Raw genomic sequence first — 17,245 nt, 5'->3', positions numbered from 1 at the left:
ATTATTTTAAAGTGTGTATGCTTGGAATTATAATAATAGATTGTAATGTGAGATTTCATTTTAAGACGAACATGTACCTTTGCTTGAGAAAGATGAATTGAGACTCCTAAAATGAGCGGTGCCATTAAGGTCGAGACATGGAGAAGGATTGTTATTCATTTATATACCGACATATATGTCAAATACGAACACTCGTTCTTAACTAAGTTTTTGTGCAAGTATTTATATGGAAATATTGTTAAGAATAATGGGATTACTAATGATGATTTCATTGATGATGTTGTTGATTAGTTCAGAGTATTGATATAATAGAGAAAAGTACATATACTCGTGACTATGAGTAAACACGTTTCATCTCGGACATTTCTTGCTCGTATTAACACATTACTGGGTGGAATGATAAATTAGTTTGAACATAAACTAGAAACTTTATGCACATTAATCGGCGTGTGCCTTTTAATGCACGTTAATATACTTAGTCTTGTTTGACAAATATTATATTTGTTGACTTATGTCGCGCGTAACTTTTCAATTATTAACTTCTATTTTGATAAAACTTAATCACATCCACATCTGTTCCTAAACCGCTGGTCAAATTTTGACGAAACTTAAAAGAAATCTCCCGGTAACCCTCTTTTAATTTATTTGTGCCGAAATGGAGAAAGTTTAACCGGCGAGGCTTATAAAAAGAAATAGGTCGAGCTTTAACGGGCCGAACCAGATAAACTTTCTCCCTCTCGGCACTAAACATGTATTCGATTTATCCTGCTTCATTTTAAATTATGTCTTTAACATAGTGTTATTTTGTTCGATTTAATGATATTTCAATGAAAAATAAAAACAATTGCAAACGACCGAAAATAAGTGTATGTAAGTGATGTGTAACCTTTCAATTTATAAAGAAACGCCAGATATTAATGGTTATGAGAAAATAAATTTAAAGGCGAAATTGATAACTTCATTGCCATATGTTTGCTTAAATCTTACACATTTATTATTTTTACCAACATTTTGTTTTGACAGAACATTTCGCAGGAACTTCGCATGTACATTTTGTAAAGGTAAAATATCATAACATTTAAATCGACGCTTTTCGACAATATGAAACTACTTTTTATGCTTGTAATATTGTATATTTGTGTCCGTATAAAAAATATCACTAAATTCGCGTTAAACGTCTCTACGTCTCTCTTCGTGGACAACGTGCAAACTATGACACGAGGCGGGCGTTATCAGTGAACATGATAATCGGACACATATTTTAACTGTTCGTACCTCTTCATTTAAAATACAAATTATGGTATTCGATTTATTTAGGAATATATTGGTGTTTCCAGTGTGAATAATTCCTACACAACACATGGTCCTTTAAATCATGGTACTATCTCTTCTCCGTGCAACTCAACCGTGTGTTCTCTATCAATTTGTATATTGACACAGTCTGTACAAACAGTCCATTTTCCCATTCAATCGCGTTTAGATTTTTTTACGAGTTGATGTAATTCGTACAAATGGACACAAAATCTCATTGGGCCCATGCGAGAATTTTTGTGTAAAATCATACAACATTTTATGCGATTTGCTACTCATACGAAAGGTTAAAATAACTGTATGCGTCCTTATAAGTATCATATATATTTGATAACATTTGAATGATGAGTATGTATATGCAAAACTGCAATTTTGTGGGCACATAATAAACCAAACATAAAAGGAGATACAAGTTCATTAATATGATGTTATAACATGTGCAACAAACATTTGCCTGTTTTTATGCAATCCACACCATGGCATCGCCGTTGTATTATTGAATATGAAGAGTGTTCATTGGTTTGCTAATGTTATTGAGACTATTGATTTTACTGTAATGTTTTACACCAAATAGTTATAATTAAAACATTATCTGAAGGCAATTCTACATACATAAGTTTTTAATGATCTACGCCAAAATGTTATTGGGGGACAATATTGGCAACAGTTGTGTTATGTTTGAACCAGTTTACGTTACATTTTACTTATCTATTATATATGTTATTGTTGATGTTGTTTTTGCAATATCAATATTATATTGCTGGTAAACAGTTCATCGTGTACATGTATCTGCGTGATTGAAGCATTTCTTAAACATTTTCGTAACAAATTACATCAAACATAAACGTAAGGGGTATGTATTTGTTTGACAAAAAACGTATGTTTTAGAGCCTGTTTAAAATACAAGTTATCTTTTTGTGTATGACAGTTAACGTCCTTAGTAACGAATTAATCTAAGTGGTACGAAATAAAAATTATTGTGAGAGTGTTTTCAGAACTGAATTGTATAGCACGTCAAACAATAAAAACATAGATGATAAAGGTCAATAAACGTGTATTGTATGTGTGCTTCAAGCTAGATAAGGAAATGATATGTCACAATGAAACCATCATAAAGATCACTGATAAATAGATACTAATTGCAATTCTTATCTAATTTAGTGTAAACCCTTAACATTAAGTAAAAACAATACAATTGACATGTTGCATGTAGGGACAATATGACTGCGCATTTTCTTAAAGAGCATACTAACGGCGCTTCATTTGAGAAATAAAAAGGTGTGTAATCCAACTCGAAAGAACCCGACACTTGTTAAAGTGTACTGTTCTCAATCGACATTTTATCCAGCTACTTTATAGTTGAGAGTTACCCTCCTTTGCGAGTGTTTCTGTGCTCTGACTGCACTTAGGTCTAAAAAACAGAGTATTATTAGTGATGTCTTTTACTTAAAACGTGTCTTCCAAACGAACAATAAATGAACATTTTGTTTTAGATAATATTTCATTGCTTATCTAAATGTATTCGCATACTGTTACCTTACCACAGTTTTTTTTCAGAATTAACGACCGAAATTGAATGCGAATGTATTTTCTTAGCATTAAGTGTTGGAAAAGTACTGTATACGACTATTATTCGTATGCAGTATTTGTGTGATAGTGCTCATTTATATAGGCATTACGGATTTCATGGAGAATGTTTAATGTAAAGGTTTAGTTATTAGGCATATGAGACAACACTATTTAATACATAGGTCTATTTCTTTATTCACAAAAATCCGGCCAAAAGTGGCGCTCAAGTGCCTTCAGGAGACCACCCTGTTCCGATTGATCAAGCATTGCCAGTTGGTCGGCACTTCGGCTTCATCAGGCATGAGCAGACAACCGGAACTCACTTACATGTACACTCCCGTTGATATATCTTGTAGACACGGGGCACACGCACTTTCAAAGCCAGATCAAGTTTAAAAAATGTGCAAATAAAATAGCTCGAACGTTCTGCTCTCTGTTTGTGAAATCGTAAGTTTGTGCAAGTTTGTTTCTGTTGTAGTTATTTCAGCATTTGAAAAGTTATTTTCTGTATTGATAAATGCACTTTCAAAGTTATATGTAGATACAAGGTAAATGTGTTCTACTGATAAATCATGTAGATATAAAGTCATTTGCAAAAGAACAGTCAATGAGCCGCTGAAGCGATAAAAGGTTTGCTAGATGAGAAACAGCACCATAGTCGTTACCGTGGAAATGGAAAGTACCGTCACTCTCAAATGTCTCGCGTCATTGTAAGGGCCTTGCGCTAATTAATAAGAAATAAAAAAGAATATTTAAGTATCTATTACATAACTAACTTAAATGCATTTACAGTGTATGATTACTACATTATTTTGTAATTATAATGTGTTTTTTATATTGGTGAGAAAAACAACATGCACATAACGTTTAACACAATTATTTACATGAAGCATATTATATACATATGTAGACGTAATTTGGTTTTCAGGAAAGAAAATGCAGCCCTGAACGTTTGTTACCACTGTCAGGTAAAGAAACAAATAATAAGTATGCTATAACCATTCCGCTTGAAAATGTGTTCGAGTCAAGAAAAGTCATGGGAATAAAAATAAAACATGAATACCAAACGTATGGATTTTGGGGCTTAGCAGATATAGTAAAAATTGTATTTTGAAGGCTTAAACAAAATAATTTATTAACACAATAGTCTCATTTTCCGAAAAGACTCTCGGTAAAATTATTATATTTAAAATATAATTTATTTCATTGTTTAACTGTTCTTGGGGGCTGAAAAAGAATACACCAAAACTCGTAACGAATGAAATTGAACTTCGTCAATTATGCGGGCGCGAGTTTATTATCACTGAGATCTTGTTTATAAATAATAGTTCAGACACTGCTTCTTTTTTTATTGACGATTCTGAAAACATTATTGTTGCATTACAAATGATATATATGTTAAAAGTGAGAACATGCATTATTCAATTTATGCAAATATATCGGAGAAATCCCGCGATCCAGTCGTATCATATTATGCGGATTTCATTAAAATATTTTTGTACCTTTGCACTGTCCATTTTCTGGAGTGTAGCCATCGTTGCATTTGCACACCAGATCGCCCAGTTGGTCGCGCACACAACTTACGTTTGAAATACACTCTTGTGTACTTCGTTTTCTTCTTTCTTCTACCATTTCCCGCTGAATAATTGCAAGTAAACTGATCCTTTATAAATAATTATATGTACGTAAAGAATTAAAATTACTGTTATTACCATTTTCTAACGAGAGAGCAATGTATAATTTGTAATATCGTGTGCATACAATCGATGCAATAAACAGAAGAAAATATCCTTAATGCAAAACGCCTAGCGACAAACAGTCCTTGCTTTAACATTTGCGTTTTAAATTAACTTATTTTTTATATTATTTAGGCTTAACAACGTATCCAAAACACACATGGGCATTTAAAATCTGTTAACATGTGTTTTTATTAGGAATGGGACCGAATATCCGAATATTCGAAAATCGGTCGAATATTCGAATCCAAAATTCATATTCGAATATTCGATTTTTATGTTTTTTAATAAAAAAAGTTATGCAAGGAAATTAAAAAAATGTATATTTTTTGTTCAATGCAAACTTCTTTAGTGTACCCTTCTTTGTTTGCATAACAGCTGCCATCAATATCTATTGTCGAAGAAAATTTACGTGTTATTTACAGTTCGGTGTCTCGCAATTAAGACAGCCCGACTATCGTTACCTTCAAATGACCAACCAATTTTAGTGTTATATACATTCATCTTATCAGAATGTAGTTGCTAAAATATTAACCAATTACATTTGTTTTGTAACAATAATAAATTAATATACGGTTGAGATCGTTCATTCAAACTCGCAATATTTTCAAGATACGTCTACAATTTCTATTCTAACGACAGCATACATGAGTAAAGAGAGTCACGTGTCTGTGTCGGAAATATATCCGATCGTTTGTGGATTGGTCACCAAGAGCCTTGTATCTTGCTCAACAGACAATTCCATCGCTCATCGAGTGAAAAGGGCGATTCGTGATGATTTGGTCCATCGCTTCCAGCCAGAATCGGAAGAAGCAGCAATGTCAACGGCTGCAGTGGGTGCCCTATTGGACCCGCGTTATCAGAAACTGGCGTTCTTCTCGTCCAAACAACGGAACATAACTCAGGATACGTTGGAGTCGCGCATTGACGATTTGCCCCTTAGGTTCACAATAAACAACGGTGACATTGAGACCCATCAAAACGCAGTTGGACTTCCTGGACTTTGGCTCACCGGAGAGTACGCTCGAGGATGAGCTTCAGTGCTATGTAAACGAGAAGTCCGTTGGCATGGATCCTCTGCAGTGGTGGCGGGAGAACGAGGCACGATTTCCAAAGGTGGCAGTGGTAGCCCGACGTGTACTCTCGGTGCCCGCGACGTTAGTGCCATCCGAAAGGGTGTTTAGTTCAACCGGCTTACTGCTCAGTAAGTTGAGAAACAAACTCTCAAGTTGCATCGTGGGTACCATCGTGTTTCTGAACAAAAACCGTGTAAATGTCTGTGACGTTGACGAGGATGAAGCGTAGATGAATGTATTGTTTATTGTTGAAGAAACGAAATATATGTAAATATGTTTTATAGCGATTAACTGTTTTGTGAATGCACACTGCATGAACATAATAATTACGAAACTTGAAAACTATTTCGTATATGCATGTTGTCTGAATGTGTACCAGTATGTTGTTGCTACGTTATCTTTGTTTGAATTAAAAAAACAACTTGTGCACTAAGCTTTTTGTTTGTGTTTATTTTAAAGTACAAATGAGGAATAAAATTTATATTTGATTAAAGTTCTATCCAAGTTTTGACATCGTCGTGGTTCTGGAGTCCGTACTGAAAAAAATGCGAAACCAAAAGAACAAATATAATATAAGGGAAGTTGTCCAAAAAGGATATTGAAATAAATCAGAATTAGGGTAATGTTTACCGGCAACATGTGAAATAAATAAATGTTATGAAACTAAATGTATCAAGCGAATATAAAGAGAAAAACTCATTTTCCACTGATGCATATACAAAACGATTGAAAGTGTAATGTGTGGCAATGAGGAACAGTACTTTACTCCGGACGGGCGTAAGTTCGGACATTTTAATTTTATGTCTAAAATCTAATATTTGTATATATTCGAATAAAGGAAAACTAATATTCGAATATCATTTTTGTATTCGAATCCCATCCCTAGTTTTTATACATGACAACCAATAATATTTTAATAAGTGTTTACTTGGAGAAGTAGCATCTGTTGTTGAAACTGTTGTGGTTAACTCCGTCGGACTTGTAGATGCCAAAGTAGTGGGCAGTACCGTTGTTGTACTCTGTGTCTGGGTAGTGAAAACTGGCTGGGTCGATCCAGCGGTTGTGGGTGTTTACGCAGCGGTTGTTACAATCGTGGCGACAGTTGTTGTTGTAGTTTCTGTTTGGCACTCTTGACCGACCATTGAACATGGAAAACCAGAATGCAAATGTCGCACCATTTACATCACGAGTATTTAACGATAATAATATTTTACGAGATGCGACTTACATTAAGTATTGAGATTTATCGTTCTATTCAAATGCTCGTAATGGGTAACTACAAAACAATGTTTAACATAGTTTGCTCGTAATTGTCTTTAATATGAACAAACCCGACCAGCTCTCATATAAGAAACAAATTTGACTATGTTGACATACGTATGTGGAACATTCCATTTTCACAAACTGTAGTGTTATCTGAACATAACGTCGTTGCATTACATGAATCTGAAAGAAAGGAACAACGGGTGAAGAGTAATATCCGAAAATATTTTGAACAATTTTAAAAGACTCACGTTTATGGGATGATGTGCTCGAATCGATGGCCTTGGCATTGCATTTAATTTAAAACTTATTATGTAACGTTGTATACAATGCGTTTTACTGCTGTTGTCATAGAATACTTAAAACACATATTCTCACAATATTTATCTATGTAATGCTTTACGAAAAGAACATGTACTTTCTTCATGTTTGGTTATAATTTGAACGAAGCAGTACTCGTTGTATGGTTTGAATTAATATACCTATAATAATGCAAAGAAATTAAAACAAAGTTAAAATTACATCAGTTTACGTACCGAGCGTATCGCATCGCACAACGTAGAAACTCGGAAGAAATACCCTCGCCACAAAGAACGCCGGTGGAATCATGGTGCGCACCTACCAGAAATAAAACAGCGAAACGTGTACACGCAATAAAACAATTACATGTTAATACTTGTCCAAAACAAAAATAAGATAAAGACTCACTAACAAACACCAGATCGACCAACATGCGAAGTGTCTGGAGATAGGACTATTTATAATACGACGTCTCCTTGGTGACCCTTATCAGTTGACACGGATGTTTACAGAGCTGTGCGCTGGTCGTAAGATCCCTCTGAAGCATCGAATTGTCATCAATCGTTTATAACCCACACTATTGCCGTTTTGTTTGCATAAATTGTGTTTGTTATAACGATTACACTTTTACTATTATTGCAATTTTATTATATAGACAATGGAGTGAAATTATACATTTTGTGATCATTTAAGTGACTTTAGTTTATGAAAACTCACCGTCGATATATTATTAAATCGTTAATACCGTTTTGTATTGTTTTAAAAACTGAATATTAAAGGCCCTGCGTTTGTTTATTACAGGTGCAACAGGCAATAATTAATATGAACAGTTTGAAAAGACGTTGTGACATTTTGAGCTCGAAACATTTATCTAAAATGGAATAAACGAAGGAAATCACCATGAACCTCTGTCTGTCTGTAGACGCACATTTGTCGGCAGCATAACTCCACTCCTCAACGTACAACATTAAAACCTGATTGAATTGTTTATTTCGATATTTGGAGTTGTGCTTGTTTGATTTTTATTGTTCCACGTCAAAAAATACAAAAGTAATCAAAGAGGAAGGAAGACATACATATTGCTCTTTCTAATGTTATCGCATGTATTAATTTAATAATTCTTTTTGCAATGTGAAATGCCAGTTAGGAAGTATTCATACATTGCTTTGTGTACATTGTTTTCATAGATAAGTCAGTAACAACAAATGTGGGCAGATGTTTGCTGTGTGGATGTTCATTCTAGAACGCGATGATTTGTTCAACTTGTGTAAGCTCTTGACAAACCCTCAACTGGCTGTAATTCTTGTTCCTTTACATGCCATCGTGGGCTATATATTTTCCTATGTTTAACATCACAGTCAAATGCGAATGGCACTACTAGGAGGTATTCATAAATCTGTTTTAAGTGATACTTCTTGTTCGAGTTGTGATATTAAAGTATTGTCATGCGTGTGATATTCTCTTTCAACTCTTCGAGAAACGTCTAGTCATGACACGTTGTTATGAGTAAATAAAATACTGATATTTCATTGTTCAAACGTAAATAATTAAACTTGCCAAATGCGCATGAAACCGTAACAAATCCATATATAACACACTTTTCTATTGGCGTTCATCAATTGGAGATTCTTTTTTGTGGCATGAGTGGAACACCTGTGTTAAGGGGCAAAAACATATTATGTGCTCTCATTAGCATTATATCAGCGTGTAAAAATGTGTTCAGGGGGAGCTTTTTCTATGTAACCTTTATCCGTCGTGAGTCGTATGTCATGTGTCGAGTGTCATGCGCCATATGTAATTGTTTTCACGAGCCGCTCTCCCATTTGACACATTATTTTGAAGAAAAGTGACAGGAATGGTCCTCGTGTGACCCACTTTCAAAGTTGTTTAGTACACATTTGAGTAAGACATCTATATAATGAATATGAAAAAATGAAAATATGACAAGAGTGGAAGTTCGAAAATAAATAAATTACCAAAGCTCGGAGGTTTAATGCCCTATGAGTCAATACTGAAAAAATGCTTTCAAAGTGGGCATCAGCGTGCGTGCAAATGAATCGAATATTTAAGCTCGAATGTTCGGAAAATATATAGCTTCTCTTGTCAACGTACATGATTTATAACTACTTAGAACACGTTGAGAAGCAAGGAAGAGATCTTCCGCAATTGTTTAATTCAAAACTTTATGTTTATAAGAATGCGGAGGCGTAGGCGTATACACTGATGTTAAATATGGCAAGGTATTTGGAGACATGACACCTATGTTAGCTATTCCAGACAAAAAGTTTTCATAATTGGAAAATCATTTATAAATGTAATTATTTTATGCCAGTTAATATCTGCTAAAGATATGCAACAGAAAATAAATTCATCTTTTCTCGTTCATGATATATGACCAAGAGCCAAAATGATGTCCTGAAAATAAGATGACATAATCCACGTTTTCTTATAAATTAAGTTATTATTTGCTTGCCACAAGTATTTATCATTGTATTTACAGTACAGTATATATTCATTTGAAATTAAAATTATCATAAGCCAGTAAGTGATATTTTACATTAGATAAACTACAAATGGACGTACGAACGGATGTGAACATTTAAAAGCGTGTGGCTATATAAAAATACCAGGAAAACAATCTAAGTTCGGAGTTGTCTTAAAGACTGTAAGATCTCTCTTGTAATTGGTGCATAATTGTGCTTAGTTAATGAATAATCATATATGTTTGGACGATCTCGAAATACATTCGATAATTTTTTAGATTTTTTACTCATATTTAAACTTCCCTCTATCTTAAAAATATATTTTTTTGTTTTCAAGAATTTCAAGAATATGTTTGCAATACTGTCAAACCGGAAGAAAAGGTTGGGGCAGCTTTATTCGTCAAATTATCCTAAAGATTGTTTATGAGGTGTTATCTATTCTTGTTTTTACGTGCTTGAAAAAAATACATAATGCTTGATTAAGCTTAGTTACGCCATGGACTTTCTAAGTAATTATTTTTAATTTTCTACATAAACTGCCTGCACTGGAAGAAGTTATATGGTCTCTTATCAGTGTAACGCAGTTTATGCCATTTTCCTGCATAAAGAGTTTCAACGCGTCTGTTACATACGTCAACGTGCACCATTTTGACAATGTTGAATATGAATGAAAGATGCTCCATTTGCTTTTTTTAGTCTGGTTAATGAGATAAACAAAATCCTTTATCGATATCTGCTTAAGATATTCAATTGACAATAAATGCATGTCTTCGCGGTCATGATATATGATCACTGACCAAGAGCCATAATTATGTCCTGCACATGAGATATAATATTCCACGTTTACTTAAAGGTTAAGTAATCGTTGCTTACCACACATGTGCATTATTGTATCTACAGCATATATTCATTTGAAATTTTAGACGTGTTAACGTTCCCATAATACAATGCGATCGGTCAATACTGACTATATACACTTTGAGGCACAATACTTTGTAATGTATACTATTTTAGGTTTAAGTTTAACATATGTTTATGTTACATACATGCATTCATTTTTAAACATGTCTTCTGAATATCAGGTTACTCAAAGGGGTTGTTTATTATATTATGAAAGCGATTGCATTTTTTAGTGCGCTGTCTATGAACAATGCTTGTTTATTCTTGTAAAAAATACGATAGAGATAGCCGATAGGTACAGAGATTACAGATTTAGTTTGAGGGCTTGTCGTTGCAAAACGTTTCTTAAATGTATTTTTTTATTTATTGCACGTAGTATTTTTATGCAAACAATTGTGGTCTGATACTTTTCCTTGAAGTGAAGTACATTTGATCTAAATAAATATACATTTGACATGTTCTCATCTTTTTATCAAGTAAACATCTTATATTAAAACTTAACCACCCTTATCACGCAACAGATGTTATATAAGGATTGATTAAGCAAACAAATCTGTTTTTAACTATTCGAAAAATGTGTTTCATGTTTTTGACGTTGTAAACATCGGTGTCTTAAAAAAAAACACGCAATTTAGCTGCGATTTTTTAACATCCAGTTTGGCATTTTTAAAGCGATAATATTTTTTAGAGCTTATAATAGGCTTTACGGGAAATACACCCGTTTCATAAGTTTATTTGTTACATATTTGTATTTCACAATGTCTTAAATTGATAAACTTTAAACTGAGAGTGAATAATTGCTTAAACCGCAAAACCCAGCTTATAAAAAACTGTGTTCTATTTTTTTTTGCCGTTTACACTCGCAGCTTTTTGAGAAAATGTCAGAAACGAACCCATTATATGTTGTAAAGATGTAGATGTATTTGTAAAGAAAACAGAGAATAACCTTTTAAAAGTTTTACATACATTTATAATAAAACGCCCACAAGCCCTTATCGAAAACAATCGTCATGATTAGTCCGAAAATGTTATGAATAATTTCAAATATCATAAATAATTCGTGTTTTTTAGCTTATGAAACAAGATAAAACCTGTTTGATATTTCGAAATAAGTGTTGGGTAATGATGTATTGTATCTGATGCAATTTTATCAACAGGATTTTAAAAAGTTATAACTATCTAGTTCTTAAACAATTGATTTGGTTAGTTTCTTTTTGGAGACTACTTATCATACCTTGTTTATGGGATATGGAAAAATATTGTAAGCATTATGCGTAGTTAATACAACTTTGTACGAATCCCTATTTCAAAATATTAGTATGACCTTAAAGGCTAAAAGGGGCCTTTTCAAGTTTTGGTAACTTGACAAAATTAATACAAAATGTTCTAGATTCGCAAATTTTCCTTTTAGTTATGATATTTGTGCGGAAACAGTTATACTGAACATTTACCATGCTCTAAAATAACCATAATATGCATCTTTTGGCGATTAAAAAACCTGAAAATTATAAAGCGTTGCAACGCGAAACAATTGAATAATTTGGAGAGTTCTGTTGTTGTCGTTATATTTTTTGAAACTACGAGGATAACTTATATAAAGTATGCAATACATCCACCATTCTATGAGCACGGATGGTCGAGTGGTCTAAATTGTATACTTTTTACTCCAGGACTCTATGGGTTAGTGGTTCGAGCCCTGTTGAGGTTTACTTTTTTCCTTTTTTTTACTTTTATTCTTGATTTTTACTGAAGCTTTTTAGATCAAATGTTTACATTTATCAATATAAAGCATTTAATAACAAACTTCAATACATGCCAAATCTGTGAAAAGGCCCCTTTAATAACTTCAAAAATGATTTCTTCTCTCAAATTCGTAACATGTAAACCCTCTTATCTGATATTATAGTTTTCAGATATTTGTAAACATATTTATACCTCTAGCGTCAAAGCTAAAGTTTTCATGGTGATTAATCCGATGACTGTCAAAACATGTTTGTATAACTGTAAAAGCGGAACTAAAAAATTTTTTGACAGCTTTATCGTGCAAATATTGATAGATCTTTTATAAGATGATGCAAGATTGTGCAGGATTTGTCCAAAATTCTTATTGTAACGTGTGTGTATTTTTAATGAATATTGCTTGATGTCTCTGGGTCTGCCTTTAAGGCTTTTTTTTATTATTATTTTTTATTTGATGTCAACTGGCTGCACTGATAAACTTGTATGGTCTATTGTTTGGTATACGCAGTGTATATTTTACTGTATAACGTCAGGTGAAAATATGCGTGCAACAATACAATTTCACTATATCTACTAAATATATTCAATTTAATACACACGCATTTTTAGTAATCATTATATGTGGTCACTGACAAGGAGCCAAAAATATTTCCCGAAATGAAATAACTATGTTCGTTTGACGAAATAAATGACATTTGTTTGCATCATCATTTTATGACCGATACATCATCTGGCTAAAGTACTTTTTGCGACGGTGAAAAAAAGACAAGATAGGCGAATGTTACAGATATCAAATGTTTAGTTTTAGTGTTTGTCGTTGCAAACAAATAACAAACGTGTATGTTATAAGCAATTTATTGCATGTTACCAAATTTGACCTGAAATGTTTTCACTGTACTGCAAGTCCTTTCCATAAAAATTGTCTATCCTTCTTCTAAATGAATACATAAGAAATTTGGAAGTAAACAGATACAAACACACGCATATGTTATATTTCAATTCATAGCATCACCCTGGAATAAACATGACCTTTTCTTTTTCTAATGTTTTTAATGAACACCGGACATCATGAACATGATCTTTGTAATAGTCATGGATGACAATTAAATAAATGAAATCTTCTAAAAATAAAAAATAAAATAAAAAACTTTCCAGTACTGTTTTTAGTTTTTTTGTGTGTAAAAGTCTCGATACTATGAGGAGGACCGATACTTTGAGAATAAGGGATATAATTATACATATATTTTTTGTTTCGAGTTCACATTTCTTTAATTGTTGAAATTATGTAGTACAGTATATAGTACAATCGTGGCGCACGTGTCAATTATTAAATCATGACTGCATGCGAATAAAATTTAATTCATATCTCGACTATTCAAAGATCACGTCGAATTTTCTTTCCACACGCGTTTAAGTGTACGTGCAATCTTCATGTGTTATCCAAGAAAGACAGACAATTTTCATTCACGTTGTGTGACATATATATTGTATTTAGTTATTTTTCTTGTGTCCGATAAGCAATATACTTGATTCAATATCAACAAATAATTTGCGTAATTTTAGCAAGTTTTTGAAGATGTTAATAAAGAATGACAGGTAAATATGGTTTTGAAATTCATGCTATTATAATGAAGACAATATTCTGTGCAAGCTCACCAATGCAAGTATTAAAACATCGTTTCACCAGAATGGAACGGGAGAGAATGGCCGTCATATTGAGTAAACTAACAAATGATTTCATGTCTTTGTGTGGACAATTTGACGACTAAATATATATTAAATTATATTTTTCAACTATCGTATATATTAACTGATTTGCCCCTCGAGGTGTGTATTTGTTTCTAATGCACATGCATGTCTTCAAATAAGAGGCTACATTATTTTTAAGTGTAGAAGGGATGATAACAATAGATTGTAATATACTGTCAGTTCAATTTTAAACAAATGTGAGATTGCATTTTAAGACGAACAGCTACCTTTGCTGGAGAAAGATGTCGCAACGTTTACGGGTGTTTCGAGACTCCTCAAATGAGCGGTGCAATTAGGGTCAACCTTCGTTTAAAATTGGAGACATGGAGAAGGATTTGCTTCATGTATATACAAACAACCACCTTCGGGAGAGGGCTCCAATAAGGTTTGCCTTTCAGCCCATTCCTATGTCAATGTCATGTAACTTGTAAATATGTTACAATGCCGTAATAAATAAATTTAAACCAAATAACCATTTCAAATACGAACACCCGTTCTATAGTATTGTTAAGATTAACGAAGTTACTAATGAATATTTCATTAATGATGATGTTGAGGATTTCACAGAAATGATAGAATAGATAATACTAAACATTATCATGACTATAAGTAGCACGTTCAATCTCGGACGTTATTGGTTCGCATAAACAAAATAATTGGTGAAGTGATACATATGTTTGAACAAATAAATCGGCATGTGACTTTTAACGCACCGGACCATTTCAGCGCAGCAATATACTTGTTTGACGTAACTTTTCAATGATGACTTCTATTTTGAGGATTCTTCATAACATATGTTCCTAAACAGCTGGTATAATTTCGACGAAACTTAACAGAAATGATTATCTTATAACTATCTTTCGAAGTTGTTTGCATATATAGGATGCGTGTACTAAAACGTATGTAAAGAGTGAACGCTTTAAACACTCTCTATGAAATCCAAAGTCTCACAGTTATTTTTGGTATATTACATCGCTAAGTACTCATGTATGTGATAAGGTTCATGCCCCTGGAGAGTCAGCATTGGTCACATCAAATATCTTTATTGCCTGGTAGCAAAATATTATCTTCTTTAACGTTTTAAAAAGATCACTATAATGCCTGAAGAAATGACAAAGCTCATTACATGCTGAATGAAAGGGGAAAAAAACTGAAATTAAAAATCACAATCCGCAATGCAACCATGTCTTTTTTGCAATTAGTTAAATGTCAAAATATACGCTTAGACAAGGGAAGTAACAGTTTCACAGAATGTAACTCCTACACATTTTGTTCGAAAAGATTGGAGAGTAATCTCCCTTGATTGATTGTTATTATTCGCAAATCAAATGTTTATGCTCAGATTAAGTTGCTTTGTGAGTAAATAATATACACTGTAACATTAACAAAACAATAACGGGCACGTGTGTGTATGGTCATTGTAGATTTTTGGCATTTGCTTTTCTAGGAAAACCGTAATGTCAACATTAAGCGCAGTATTCACGTACAATCTACATGCATTCATTGAATGCAATATTCACATGCAAACTAACATTACAATAATAGTGGTTTTGTCGACAATATGAAGCTACTTTTGATGCTTGTCATATTGTATGTGTCTGTCCGTATAAAAAGTATCACTAAATTCGCGTTAAACTTCTCTCTTACTAGACAACATGCAAACTATGACAAGGGCGGGCGTCAGCAGTTAACATGGTAATCGGACACATATTCTGTTTTTACGTACCACTTGATTTAAAATATATATGTTGGTATACGATATATTGCGGGATATATTGGTCTTGCAAGTATGAACATTTCCTACTCAATACATGGTCCCATATATCATGGTGCAATCGCTGTAACGTGAAACTCAACAATGTGTTCTCTTACAATTTGTATATAGACACAGTCTATACAAACCGTCCATTTTCCAATCTCAATCGCGAACATATTTTTTATTTAGTTGATGGATACTAGTTGAGATCAAGCGTGTAAATTGACACAAAATATACATTTTGACTATGCGGGAGTTTTCATTTAAAATCATACAACATTTTATGCGATTTGCTAATCTTACGAATGGCTAAAATAACTTAAGCCGTCCTTATAAGTATCATTTAAAAATTTTTAATTTTAGTGATAGTTATGTATATGCAAAGTTGCCATGTGGGAGGCACATGATAAACATATGTTCAACGTTAACAAAAGATTCATGTACAATGATATTATGTAATATTAGGTACAACTTACATTTGCTTGTTTTTGTGCAAACCCTTCATCATTATTCGCCGTTGTATAATTGAATATCAAGAGTGTTCATTGGTTTGATAATGTCGTTGAGACTATTGATTTCACTGTAAAGTTTTACACTTAATGGTGTTAAGATAGCGAATACAATCTGAAGGCAACTTTAAATACAAAAGTTGATACCGACCTACATCAAAATGTTATTCGAGACCATTTTGGCCACGGCTGTGTAGTGTTTTAACTATTTTACGTATTCCCATTTTAACTATCCGCTATAAACATTATTGTTGTTGTTTCTTTTTCAATATCAAAACTATATTCCTTGTTAAAAGTTCATCGTGTAAATGTATCTACGTGATTGTAACAATTATTGACTTTTTCTTGTTTTTTTTATTCCAAACATAAACGTAGGGGGTATGTAGTTTTTTTAAACGTTTGTTTTTAGAGCCTGTTTAAAATACAAATTAGCTTTTCGTGTATCAAAGTTGACGTCCTCAATAACGAATTCATGTATGTTGCAAATAAAAAATATATAAATGTGCGAATGTTTTAAGAACTGAATAGTATAGCATTAAAAAACATAAAAACACCATCAACATGATTAAGGACAATAAACGTTTATCGGATGTGTGCCTTAAGCTAGATAAAGATATTATATGTAACTATGAAACCATGATACAGATCACAATATACGTTTTCCAATTTGTAACTTATTTAATGCAAAACTTAAAACTTAAGTGAAAAATAAAATTGACATGTTGCATGTAGGGACACTATGACTGCGTCTTTTCTTAAAGAGCATTCTAACCGCACTGCATTTGAGGTGAAAAAAAGTGTGTCATCCAACACGAAAGAACCCGACAGTTATCAAAGTGTACTGTTCTTAATC

General features: G+C 32.9%; 3 protein-coding genes across 17 annotated transcripts in view; all 3 read right to left on the bottom strand.

Moving 5' to 3' along the window:
- Positions 1-17,245, bottom strand: part of LOC127881615 (uncharacterized) — a 136,491-nt gene that overhangs the window by 54,050 nt on the left and 65,196 nt on the right. The gene's annotated exons all lie outside the window — the stretch shown is intronic.
- The window catches only part of LOC127881685 (uncharacterized), a 62,037-nt gene that overhangs the window by 24,186 nt on the left and 20,606 nt on the right, over positions 1-17,245 (bottom strand). The gene's annotated exons all lie outside the window — the stretch shown is intronic.
- LOC127881699 (uncharacterized) lies at positions 6,123-7,989 on the bottom strand. Its single transcript, XM_052429805.1, has 5 exons — positions 7,664-7,989; positions 7,492-7,573; positions 7,070-7,138; positions 6,621-6,831; positions 6,123-6,228 (listed from the first exon to the last, which is right to left on the bottom strand). Exons 2-5 carry the CDS (start codon positions 7,562-7,564, stop codon positions 6,189-6,191), a joined length of 393 nt encoding a protein of 130 aa, XP_052285765.1. The 5' UTR covers positions 7,565-7,573; positions 7,664-7,989; the 3' UTR covers positions 6,123-6,188.

Source organism: Dreissena polymorpha, chromosome 5 (assembly GCF_020536995.1).
Source record: "Dreissena polymorpha isolate Duluth1 chromosome 5, UMN_Dpol_1.0, whole genome shotgun sequence".
NCBI lineage: Eukaryota > Metazoa > Mollusca > Bivalvia > Myida > Dreissenidae > Dreissena > Dreissena polymorpha.
This window is presented reverse-complemented; position numbering and strand designations above follow the sequence as displayed.

Bases quoted from the DNA above. Each gene is read 5' to 3' on its own strand.
- LOC127881699 (XM_052429805.1), bottom strand. From the start codon at position 7,564: ATGATTCCACCGGCGTTCTTTGTGGCGAGGGTATTTCTTCCGAGTTTC. The intron at 7,139-7,491 runs GTACGTAAACTG...CCTTTCTTTCAG, and splicing joins TGTGCGATGCGATACGCTCG to ATTCATGTAATGCAACGACG. The intron at 6,229-6,620 runs GTAAACACTTAT...CATTTTTTTCAG, and splicing joins AACAGATGCTACTTCTCCAA to TACGGACTCCAGAACCACGA.